At 41.3% G+C, this 13,509-nt stretch overlaps 1 protein-coding gene across 2 annotated transcripts; it reads left to right on the top strand.

Annotated features, from left to right (window-relative positions):
• The first annotated feature begins 70 nt into the window (after positions 1–70).
• On the top strand, positions 71–12,325 carry igsf5b (immunoglobulin superfamily, member 5b). Of its 2 annotated transcripts, XM_084019121.1 has the most exons (10): positions 71–190; positions 1,322–1,407; positions 2,274–2,591; positions 5,657–5,784; positions 6,389–6,554; positions 7,061–7,189; positions 9,624–9,648; positions 10,327–10,415; positions 11,025–11,080; positions 12,103–12,325. In XM_084019121.1, the coding sequence occupies exons 2-10, from the start codon at positions 1,359–1,361 to the stop codon at positions 12,208–12,210; spliced, it is 1,068 nt and encodes a 355-aa protein (XP_083875247.1). In that variant the 5' UTR covers positions 71–190; positions 1,322–1,358; the 3' UTR covers positions 12,211–12,325. The 2 variants fall into 2 exon arrangements, with proteins under 2 accessions (XP_083875247.1, XP_083875248.1); XM_084019122.1 differs by lacking the exon at positions 11,025–11,080 and having other exon boundaries at positions 12,103–12,231.
• The last annotated feature ends 1,184 nt before the right edge of the window (positions 12,326–13,509 follow it).

The following is a 13,509-nucleotide window of genomic DNA, read 5'->3' on the forward strand; positions in this document are numbered from 1 at the left end:
TTGCCGTCAGAGTCACTCTATATTTACATCTGTGTGTAGCACGGGGCAAAGTTCCCATGAGGTTGGTAATATTTAACAGGCGGTTTGGGGTGACATGACTGAGCACCAAGAATGAGGAAGGTGCAGCATCGCTGACATGCATCCACCGTGCACGACAATCTCCGCTGATCCACAGAGACACCGGACTGAGGTGAGTCAGACAAACACACGATGTTTATGGTCCTTTATTGTCCACTTAACTTGGACATCATTCAGGAGATGCTGCTTCGTGCAATGCGTGGAAAAAAATGGTTGAGAGACAGGTGCTGCAAGTTATTTACATACAAGATGTCAGAGATTGTACAAGGCAACTTGGTACTCTGACCTGAATTAAATTCAACTGTTGCACTTGACCAAAATTCAGTTTGTGGTAAAACGATCAGAAAGTTCCTTCCATGAAGTAACTTTATGGTCCTATCAAGGCAATTTACTTATTTCTATTATCTTTTCTGTCAGAAATAACGTACTGGATGCCCTAAAACGTTCCCCAGCTAAGAATCATCGGAAATGATTGTTTCTGGTCCTGCAAAGTCTATCCAAATTTACCCAAAATATCATGGTTGCCTGTCTTCAAATGTCAAAACCTGTGAAAGTGACAAAAAAAGAATGTTATTTAAGTCATTCATTTCTCTTTTTATCACTTTGGGAGCATCTCAAATCAGGTTTTACTCTCTCAACCTGATCTTGAGGTCATTCATGCTTTTATGTCACCTCGGTAACAATGCACTATAATTCACTGCATTCAGGGTTAAACCAACAAACTATCTCACGCTCTCAGCTAGTACAACATGCAGCTGCTCGGCTTTTAACACTGCACTTTGATGAATGCACAAGGCAATGAATTAATACAAAAAGAATGAAGGGTTTTCTTGCATTTACAGAAGATGTAGGATATGGATTATGTTTTATAAATTAGTTTTTTTTGTAAGACTGTACTTAAGCACAGCAGTGCTTTGAGCGAAATGCTAACATCAACATGCTAATATGCTCACATTGACAACGCTAACATGCTAATTTTAAGCAGGTAGTTTTTTTTTTTTTTTTTTTACCATGCTAACATTTTTCAATTAGCACTAAACAACACAAAGTACAGCCAAGGCAGATGGGAACGTACCATTTATCCTCTTGGCAACATGGACATGCGTACCAAATGTCATGGTCATTCCCGTCTGAACCAAAGTAGTGGAGCCTCGTTGCAACCATGGCTGAAGGTTTGAGATTATGATCAACTGGGCTCCTCTGCAGGCAATAATTAAATTCTTTGTGTTTCATGTCCATTCAGCATTGAACCATGGATTGACCGGATCTACAGATTAAACATGGACATCTTATATCTGCTCATGCTTCTACTTTCATTCGGGATTCAAGGTGAGAGTTCAGTTCAGCTCAAAACAAACAAAGCGGCTTGTTCGATTGGCGATACGTCACAGAGGCCAGTGTATGCTTGTACTACAATCAGGCCTCAGTGTGCTGCCAGATTGATAAAAAATGCCCCTTTAAGATCACAAACCTAGTCAAACTGTGCATATTTTTAAATATATATCCAAAAGACATGACAAAAAAAATCTTTGTATTTTATGTAAAAATGCAATACTCTTTCCCTTCCGTTTAGCTTCCTGTAAAACAAAATATGACGTGTGATCATGAGAGCTAGTACCAACAGTTTCAACCAATAATATCATGACATCCATCCTTCAATCAATCTGAAACTGAAAGTCTGCCCACTTTTTAGCCATCCAAAAGAAATAGCCATATATAGGCTGGCCTCAATATTTCTCGGCCCTCATTTCCCAAACAGATGCATAATTTATGATGAAGCATACTGGCTATGGAAGGTAACCACATAAGTTATACCCCGAGTACTGTGGTGTAAACATTTCATATTTCACGGTTGGCCAATAACATAAATTCCTTTCCTCCTTCATTTGTCAGCGATAGAAAGCCACAAAGATACGCTGGAATTCAACTGGGGACGTGTGCAGTGATGTGTCTCTGTGTTTGTCTGAGTGATGTTGTTTATGGAGGAACTGAAGAGAACAGTGCACAGTGGGCTGTGAACATTTTTTTCTATTTTAGCCACAATCATGTAATCCTTGTGGCTTTATCAAACCCTACAGGTTACTGCTACATATTTAGTGTACGACGTGAGAGTGTTATTGATCTTCTCATCTAACTCTCAACAAGAAAGGAAATAAGCGCGTGTGTTTTATGTCGGCTTCTCTTTGGACTCGTAGAAGTCGCAGCTCAGATGAAGCTGTCACCTAAAACACTAACCGTCCTGCGGGGAGAGGAGGCCCGTTTTACCTGCAGTACCTTCAACTCCCAGTGGACCGTCATGGTGTGGCTGCTGAACGGTACGACGGTTCTCACCATCTCCAAGGAGTTTGGCGTCCTGCCCTCCATCAACCCTAATGTGACAGCCGTGAAGAGCTCCGTCTCACGGGGAGATGGCTGGGAGTTTATCCTGAAGCACACAGAGAGGCACAACCAGGGACAAGTGACCTGTGACCTCCAGGGCCTTGAGAGGAAAACAGCAAGCCTGTTTGTACAAGGTCTGTATGTGTGAATGTGCATGAGATAGAATAAGAGTGGCCGCTGTGTGCATGTTTCTGTAAATATGTATATCTGTGTATGCATGTATCTGTGTATGCGTATGCATGTATCTGTGAATATATGTGTATGTATCTGTGTATGTCTATCTATCTATCTATCTATCTATCTATCTATCTATCTATCTATCTATCTATCTATCTATCTATATGCATGTATCTGTATATATAGCTCATGATAGAAGCAAGGAACTATTTATTTTGGCTGCAGAGATTTTCAAAGGCTTTTTGTGCAGCCAGCTCCTCTCAGGGCTACTCACTTTTTTGCAAAGAAATGTAACATACATGCACGCACGCGCAAGAAATGAAGCAGATGGCAAGTCTGAATTGCAGCTATTGCAGTGTGAGAGAGTGCAGAAACCCTGTATGTAACGTTGACGAGGCAAAAAGCAGCGTGTAAAAACAAAAAGAGGTAAATGAAGGTACTAAGCAAAAGGTATATAGCTGCTTCTATCCTGCCCACCCACACATTGTCGTCTCTACTCACAAAAAAAATAAAGAACACAGAGTCAGAGCTCAAAATTGTTGTATTTTGCCTCAGCTTTCAAGGTGCTCATCCTAATTAAGTGCCTTTTGTTTTAATTAGCTTGAAGCGGGGATTCAAGAATGAAAGTTTTGTGCAAATGCAGCTGAACATGGTACAGTGTCCTTGAATGCTCTGAAAGGCGCCTATAAATAAAATGTATTATTATTATTATTATTAATAACAACAAGCACCTGGGTGATCAATCACGGTGTTTATCAATTGTGGGAAATAATTTGGTCCTGCGTGGAGGAGTACAGTGGCCCAGGCATGTTTGATGGTCTCGGTGACATTGTTAAAGACAGTGTGGCTGGTGTCCGGGAGAGGAATTGATTGGCCCTCAGATTAGATAGATCAGATTAGATCAGGTGAATTAACGTATAGTTTTATGCAGATGCTGTGTGAAGACTGGGTGGCACATTTACCGCCAAGTTTAGAGTCAGGACTAAATAAGAATCAATAGGTCTCTGCAGGTCTGATGGTGTTGATATCTGAACCTGGAGAGCATTGAAGTGGGACTTCCCTCATAGTAATAACCAAGAAAAAAAAAGTCTAAAGCAAGTTCAACTTGTCTCAAAGCAATTTTTCTGAAGGGAGGCCAATCCAACTCATTTGTCAGAGAAGACAAATGTAATTTATATCTTTATTAAAAAAGCGTCAAAGTTTTGCACAACCCTTTAAGATTGCTTGATGAAAAGTGCATATTTGTAATAATTGACACATGCATTTCAGTGAAACGTGCTATTCACACAGCAACAGTTTTATGAGGTTGCATGCCTCAAACTAGATAACTTATTACACCAAAGCTTCAACACTTTGCTCGGACCTGTGCTCCTCTTGACCTCATCACTCATTTGCATCTACAGTACGAACAAACTCAACTGAGAACTCAGCCAAGGAAAACCTGCGTGGAAACATCTTCTGCAAAAAGCGTGAGGAAGCAAAACCAATGAACCATTGCCTCCAATATATTACGGAGAGAGCATCTATTGCTGCCAGTGCCACAAATCCCCACTGACATATGCTGCCATTAACAGTGGTGCATGGTGAACCAGGCCCTCCAGTCTGGATGCAGAATCACTGTGGCCTGACACAGCCTTTGAATTAATTGTGCATCCTGGCACGCCCGGTTAACAGTCAGCAACTCTGCCTGTGATTTGTGTACTGCACCGTCAAATATACTGTTGGCAAAGAGCCACACAACTCCACCGCGGGCTGTATGACTCTCTGCGCTATCATCCACACTCGTGCTTTAATGGTCCAATATGAAGATGATGTAAATATGACAACACACTCCTGCTTTCTCTCGCTGCTCCTTCTCTGCTTATTTCTCACACACAATGCACACACACTCGCACGCACACACACACACACTAAACACAAACACACACACACGCACCCCTCCCACTTGAGCAGATCAATAGAGTTGCATGGGATGTGGAGTACAAGCAGGGGCTGCAGTGAAAGCTAAAGCTGCAGAAAAGGACAGCTCTTCTATACAAATCAGACCCGAGTTAACACGCCTGTGATGCATAGTGCCTCCCTCATTGAAATAAATATACACCCACACATAGTATACATTGCTTTTCATGTAATGTATGCAAAATCCACATGCATGCAATTCTGCACACAGTCATACAAAAAAAACCCTGGAATTAGTGTTAGCCGAGGACTCCCCCACCTCACACAGCCTGCCACTGCAGAGTTTCCCTACCGCGATGAAAAAATCCTGTGAGACTTTATCTCAGGGATCGCTTGAATTGGAGCTTTGGGAGAGAGTGCTGATGTCATTAATTTCTCTATTCAGAAGTATCAATCAGCCATGATCGCCCAGAGCCCCTCATCAGTCAGTGCAAATGAGGCTGCTGGTTCCTCGCCAACCTTTATTCAATGGCGCAGAGATTCTCCTAGAGCAGCCAGAGTCCACTCAGAATTGGATGGTACAATGGTTATGACACCAAATCAGTCATCAAATAAGATCTCCTGCAGAAAAGGGATAGTCTGACTATAATGCGTGCAAATAAGCTGAGGATTTGAACTTAAATCAACACAGACAGTCATTTGCTTAGACAAAGCACGGAAGCTTCTGTAATTATCTTTCTGTCGGTAGCAATAGTCTGTTGCACCCACCGCCTTTCATTCTGCCAGACAATAGACTTCACATATCAGTTACCATATCTCTCAGGGCGTTAAGTGGCGTATTTGGCTGGCAGGGAAGGAGAAGAAGGGGAAAGCAGGAGAAGCACTTGTCAGGCAAATGAGACTTGTCTTTTGTAATTGAGCAGGCCAACTGGAGATCTTTGCATACAGATGCATGCATGAAACAACAGGCATTTTAACAGAACTTTATAGATTCCTAGCCGGTGGCAGTATTCATAAACTCATGCATTAACAGGAATATGCAGCAAGTACATAGCCATGCTTGCAGATGCATAACGTAAGAAAAGAAACTGTAGTTTGTAAATGTACTTTCTTCTGACTGCAGAAAAGGGTAGCGTGAATGTCGTTGGGGACCACGAGTTGGCTTTTAAGGGTCAGTCGGTCCTGTTTGAATGCCAAGCAGCAGGATGGTACCCTGGACCCACTTTGCAGTGGCTGGTCAATGGCAAAAAGGTAAGTATATACATCGTCATTGTCATTTTGAGAACTTAGCAAAGAATTATATTTGATAAAACGTAGATCAAGATACCCCGTTTTATCAGTTAACCCTAATACAGTACAATGCATTTGGTTTATAGCATTACAAGATGCATGGCTGAACTTTTAGTCAACATTTCACTAGTATCCCCGAAACCCCCCAGTACAGGCTGGGGGGGTTTAATAATGTAGTGTCTGTGCAGAGAAAGTTTTCTGCTGGGAGAAAGTCGCCCAAAGACCCAGACCGGTTAAACTGCCATGTTGAGATGTGCACTGCTTTTACAGGGGTCAAAATAAAGTATGAGGATTATCATGTCATTATATCTGGAAAGACATGCTGCTCAATGGAGCTTTCTATTGACTGAACAAATCAAAGATATAAGAGATAAAAAAAAATAAATGGATCCGTCATTTCCAAAGAGCTCAGCCTTTTAAAAGCTCTGCAATTTAAAAACAAACATGGCAGTTCTGTTTTGAGTGTTCACAGAATAAATACAACATCCTATTGAGTCAGATTAGAGCCATCGCAATTAGTCAACAGGATATACTAATTCTCTCTCTATCTGGGGATGGCATGGAGGTGAACCAGGGAGGATCCAACATCAGCAGTGAAGAGTCAGGGAAGAGCCTCTTCACTGTGAACAGCAACCTCAGCATAACGGCAGCGAAGAGCTCTCGTGTGGATTGTCTGGCCTCGGTGTCAGCCCTCGCCATACCAGTGAAGAGCAGCGTCCGGCTGACAGTGGGTGAGAGATTAACATTAAATAACAGAGATGCACAGTGAGAATCTCTCTTTGTTCCATCCTAGTTTAGTTATTTTCCCTCTACATTCCTTTTCTCTGTCTCTCTTTGTGTGTCTCGCTTTGTTGCCCCCCCTTTCTGTCCCTTCCCTTTGGGAAGCCTGCGAATCATCACTGAGCGTTATTATGGAAGAGACAAGTGGAGCAGAGAGGAGCTGCCAGATCAACACTGTGCCGAGTTTGCATCACAGAGCAAACCTCTCTGAGGCCCGAATACAAATACTGCATTATTATCTTCCTAATGTTCCATTTGTAATTGTAACACTTTCTTGAAATCCACTCAGAGCCGCTCCCCTCTGCAGACACCCTCACACATACTACTGCAAATTAAAACAGGACAATGAACACAGCTTTCTTTACACTATGTCTGCAAATCTGTAATTGAATCGCAAGGTAACAACACTGCTTCAGCATTTCTTTACCAAAACACTGATGTGACCTTCTCTCCTCAGTTGCAGAGGTAGTGCAGGAAGATGACTGCACAGTCCCTCTGGCAGTAACTGCCTCCCTCTCTGCACTCCTGCTGCCCCTCCTGCTCTGCATCTGCATCGTCCTCTGGTGCAGACAAAGGAGACAAGCAAGTATGCACTTTTTCTCTTCCTTGAATCGCTCTAGGTGAAAAGAAAACGTCACCTTCCTACACTTTTCCAGTCCAGAAAGTGCGATTAAAGTATAATGAAGAAGATGGGCGGTTACACACGGTGACTCGGCACTGCCCCATGCTGGCCTTCACCAAGGACACAATATATATTTTCTGACAAAGGCAGAACATTGGTCGTCAGCACAAAGCTTTCCGTCTCAGGAAACAGCAGCAGCACAAAGGTTGGAGAAGTATGTGTACCGTGTGACTGCAGGGTTGGAGGTTTGAAAAACCGGGAGAAATCACACAGGGCCGATGAATGACTATTGGTCCTCTCCCTGAACAAGTGAACAGTCGGCCTGATGAAGGCCAGTGAGATGTGCAGACGACCTTGTGCACGCTATCAGACTGTGTGCTAAAGGACAGCAGCTGTTTGTACACTGGCAGATAGTGAACCTTGGGGAACGCGAGGCCCTGACTCACACCTGGATCCTGCAGATGAGTCATTCATTTTGGACACAGCAAATGCCAAATGCTCTGCCTGTGGTATTGACTTAACCATTAGGCAAGGTAGGCAACTGCCTGAGGCTTATGTAGGCCTCAGGCAGGTATATAAAGTATATAGGAGGATTTAATGTGTAGTTATTTTGCTGGCATAAACATTGTTAATATCAAGACACACATCTAGTCGGCCGAGGAGATACCGTCCTACTCACGGAAAAATAGAAAAAAAAACATAAAGTCATGGCTTACTCATGGTCACACTGGTGAAATACACTCTGGTCTGATTCTGCCTCTGCTTCCAGTTGGCCATCCTCTTCTGGAAAGTGTAATCCGGTTGTAACGTACATATATCCAGCATCCATGGAACACTAGTTATCCAGGTGCCCCCGCTGTGTGCTTGTTTATACAAAGGTTATTATTACTGAATGTGTCACATGCCCAAATTGCACCAAATTCGACTTGGCACTCCCTTGGATCCCCACCAATACACCTGCAAAAGTGTGACACGAACCTACATACATACATACAGACAGACACACACACACACACACACACACACACACTCACACACTCACATACACACTACAGATCCTCCCTGAAGGGGCACTTGCAATGGAGAGATATTTTGTGGCCATATTACAGAGAATAATAAAAGCAGAATTATAGAGAAACATTGCTTGGATATGAAAGAAATGATCAGAGAAGTAATGCTGTAACCTTTACACAGAAGCCTATAACTGGTGCTTATAATAACTAAAATTATTAATGTTAGACATGTTTAATGTTTATATTAATGTACTGTCAGACTATCTGCTTTTAGGCTTGGCATCAAGGGCACCAGCGGCCTTTAAGTTGAAAGGTGACTAAGGCAAAACCAAATTGCATGGCTCAGGAAAAGCCCATTACGGTAATAAGGGCTTAAAACCACCACACAGTTTTATTTCCACTCTTTTACAGCTCTTAAGCCGACACAGAATATTTCTGATGGGGCTGGACTACTTGTCAGCTCTCCACACAGAACGAGGTTGATGCAAGCTGTAGGAAGTAAAGTGGTGTGATGTTGTAAAACAGTGTGGCCAGGAAAGAGGGATGTTGCAGAGCTGTTTCAGGAGTGACATCTCCTAGGGGGATCGTTGTTTTATGGCACAAGGTGGCAGAGGAGCCCTGTTTGTGCGCGATAACAAAAAGTGGCCCTAAGTCACTCATTTAGAATTCAGTATAATCCCTGTGACTGATGCTGGACTATTGCAAATCACAGCTATGGTTTAGCAATAAGGGATTATTAGGAAGCAGGTGTGACCTTTTTCCTCAGGCACCTGATTCTGTACCTGAAACGTGTGATACCTTCGCTATCGTCCTTACAGCTTTAATACTCCCAAGTTAAATAACTTCGTGAGGAGTCGACATGTTAGAGGATGTGGCATGCTTCCAAGCCACTAAACTCTTCTTTCAGTCATGCAGCTCTATGGGGAGTATGCTTTGTAATTTTCTTGGGAAATAGAAGGGATCTAATATAGTCACCCTCAAAGACTTCTGGCCAGCATGACAGCAACATCATGACAATGGTAATTCCTCTCCCTGTAAAAGGAGCAGTTTATGTGTCTCCTGAGGCAAGCGCCATCTGCAGCTTTTTTATATTGTTGTGTTCTCTCCGTGGCCAGGAGGACCTGGCAAAGACAACCATGAAGCAGTGTTTGAAAACTCATTAACACTCAGCTCCAGCTTTCACTGTTGAAATACAAACTGACTGGAGGCTATGATATTAGTGCAGAGCCCAAAACTAATAAACGCTGGGACATTTACAACTTTCAGACTGCTGCTGGTGCAGTGAGCAAGCACAATGGTTCTTTGGTCAATGCAGTGAGAATAATAAAGTTGGCAGCTGACGGCTCATAATAATTTTGTAAACTTAATGCCTCGTTTTCTTTCAGAACGGAGCCCACAGGAGGCAATAAGGTAAGATTTAAGAGCTCTTTCTGGAGACACCCTTTGCTGTATGAGGCTATTTCCAAACAATGAAAACTTGTATTTAGTTTTTTCACTTTTCAAACCAACAAAAAAAAAAAAAACAACTCTTAAGATCAACTGTGGAGTCCGAAGTGACTGACATGAGGAGAAAGAAGCTGCCAATAATCTGTGAAGGAGTCCTGGTTACATTGAGCTTCATTTATGCTTTGCATAAGCGAATATGAATACTCAGCAGTCTCGGTTAATACGTACAACTTGTTTCTGAGAATGAATGGGCTTTTATTGTTCCTCATTATGAAATAAAATTGAAGACATGAATTTGAAATGACATGCATTAAATAGTCATTACATTTCGTAACAACTTAATTTAGATTCAAATTGTTGTTTAAGCTCGTTTAAGAGGCAGATACATTATGCATTATAGTTGTCAGCATTTTACCATGGAGCTGAAACATGTTTCTCATTGAGCAAGTGTTGGGTTGGATAAAATGCACTGAAAAATGATGATGTTTATTCATATGCTGCTTATCTGTCAAAGCACGGTATGATGAAAACAATGCAGAGGCCCCGGATATACTGCAGCTTTGTGAGAAAAGAAAAACAGCGTCTTTCAGGTAACGTTTTGGGGTTTTTCCCTCATTGGAACATTCATTTGGGCATTTGCAGGTTTGACCAATCGGTGAGCAGGAGAAGCCCGGTTGCTGAGGCGACAGCAGGGAAGGTTAACCTGGGATATTCTAGTGAAGGCCCCACAGGTGAGAGAGTGGTTAAGTGTTAACTTCAGCTACAGCGGTTTCATCACAATAACGCTGTTGACTGCAGAACATCTGTAGAGATATGAACGTTTATTCTGACTGTGATAAATCAATAACTGTACTAACTGCACAGGTAGGTAGGATTATTACAAACACTGAATGATCACAATATTTCTGTTTAATAAGGTTATTGTTTTTACTTGATGAGGTGCTGAAGTTTTGCCCTTTACAAATGTTTCATCCTAATATGTCAAATGAACAGTTTCAAAAATCTCTGGTAGGTGTGATCAATAATTTAATATAGCATCAGTTACTTTAAATGAACCTTTTCAGTATGTTTGCATGTTTTTGCAGCTTAATTACAAATTATATACACTTTATATTTTTGCAAAACCGATCAGATAAAGCCACTATATGCATTCTTTTAAGTTAAATTATGATTTCTAGGTAAAGAAGTTGCATTGCAGATTGATTTGCCAAAGTAATAATGTTACAATAAGTAATGCAGATGTGATGTTCACTGTGATGGATTACATAAACTAAATTCTGTGGCCGGTCAGAGGGACTGCAAGGTCAGATCAGGCTCAACTGCTGTTTTTCACCCTGCAGATGCAGTTTACAATGAGTATATGGAAACTCATAGACAGGAGGACAGCTTTCACAAGGTAAGATAGAGAAAGTGGAGGGCAGAGAGAGAGAGAGAGACAGAGAGATATCGACTGTAGCTGAACAATGCAATCATTCAGTCTGCAGCTGGAGTTTCTGCCACATCCTCCCATGTTGATGTCAGACAGAGATGTGGAATAACATGCCTTCTGGCGTGGCTCCACAAAAGGCCATCAGCACTATTTTTAGCTTACAGGGCATCGTGGTTTATCATCTAAATCATCCCCAAAGACTGGGTCGTGACCCACAGGTGGGAAGCAGATTTTATTAGGGTCACCAAATAAATGAGCAGAAAGTAATATAGTGGAATGTTACATATCTGCACTAAACACTGATCTGAGAAACGTATCCATCCACCTTGGTAGCAGAGTGGTTACAGCGTACGCCATTAAATTACAACATTGTGGTTTCCATTCTTGTTTTGGAGCCTTTGCTGCATGTGGCACCCCCCACCCCCACCTCTGTCCTCTGTCCAATAAATTATCTGAGATGATTGTAGCCTGTCAATGTTGATGAGATAATTGTGCCTCACGGGGCTTTCTCAGACTTTCCTGTAATCGACAAATAGATTGTAATATTGATTCTGGATAAGACACCGATATTGACATTTCGTGTAATATCCTGGTATCTAATAATGAACGGAGGAAGGACAAGTGTTCCCTTCTGGACTGGGCCTCTTTTATGTCTGATACAGAGCGGCTCTGACTTGAGGTCACAAGTTCACATCCGATTCACTGTCTTTGAAGTAATGAGTCTGGTAATAGGATTAACTTATCTGGATTTACTAAAGGTGGAAGACATTTCGAAGCCTTTTCAAAGCAATAGTTGTCTTGCAATCGTCCTTAGAACGGTCTGCGGTGATTGTACGCCGTATTGTTTGGCAAGTACGATATAAATAAAAGCCCTCCAGTGTCACTGCTGTACTTGTGTATAGGAGAAAGGTTTCAGGACAGGAATCTGCTGCAGAAAATGACCTGGTTTATTCTCGTCACTAAATCTAAAATTGATGTTGTGCTCCCAGGTCCCTGATGTCGTGTGCTCCAGCAGTCCGTCTCTACACAATGAAAACCCAGCCCAGGTGTGTCTAGAGCAGAGCTCCAAGAATGTCAGGAGAATTACCACAGTTTAAGTATGTGTATTAGGATATTTGATATAAGAAGTATGCACACTGTTGTACAGTATAGTATTTACAGGTGGGCCCCTTGCCAGTGTTTGTATATTATGATATTTCACATTTTTATAAAGCTATAATCTAATGTTATGTAAACTTAAGCTAAATGTGTACAGCACAGTTATTTAAAAAAAAATTCAAAACTGTTACACAATTCTCCATAGATTCTATTTACATTTTATTGGCTTATATCTGTAGAGTTGTAGCAGTTCATAGTAATTTGGACCAAAACTACAGTATATATCACAGTTAATGATATAGAAATTACTACAAATAGAAGGAATTGACCAAAACGACAAAAATAAGTTCCAAGTTGTGATAAACCAGAATTATTCTTTAACGTGTTATTTAGACAGTGTGTTGCTACTGACTGGTTGATGTGACTTCCTTCAGTGTTTGCTGATAACTTCATGACACTGCCCGTTACCTGTAGCTGTGTGTCTGAATGGGAACTAAATCACTTGACCCAACCCCCAAAACATCTCACATCACTTTCATCATAAAGAATATCATCGCCTGCTACGTTAATGTAAACCTGTTTTCAGGAGAGCTATAATCGTAGATATGCCTCTATTTCTATTTAATATTAGGTAGCATCACAAACTCAAGTTATTTCTAAGTTGTGGAAAGAAAAGGGTTCTAAAATATGGTATGAATGGGAAAGGTTAGTGTGTAAATTAACACTTACGACTGGTGTAATGAGAAGGATGTGGTGGTGAGGCTTTCTCCAGTAATGCATGAATAACAGATTCATCTCCGTGTGAAGTGGGTGAAATGACATTTGCATTTTATAATATTAAAGCATGGAGGAGAGTTGATGGAGGTATATGAATCTGCCAGACACTAATATGATATATATATATATATATATATATATATATATATATATATATATATGTGTGTGTGTGTGTGTGAGCGCTCGTTGCTGGTGTCTGGTGCCATGCATTCATTAAACTATTCATGATGTGGGGTTATTATGAGTGTTTGATAATGTCATAATATCTGAAAAATAAAACCTTTTCTGGATGATGCTGTGACTCTTTTAGCATTTTTCTGTCATTTGTCACCTCCCACAACTGCACAGGCTGAAACAAATGACAGATTACGCAATCAGCAGGTTGTGTTTTGTTGAATGGGAAATGCTCTTTCATTTCACTGAAAGCAAATGCAAATTCTGATTGGACATTTTAACTTTAAATTTGATTTATCTCTGCCAGTAACCTTTATAAACAGAATATGACTCCAAGCTTATAAGAG

This window comes from Eutrigla gurnardus, assembly GCF_963514095.1.
Source record: "Eutrigla gurnardus genome assembly, chromosome: 10".
NCBI lineage: Eukaryota > Metazoa > Chordata > Actinopteri > Perciformes > Triglidae > Eutrigla > Eutrigla gurnardus.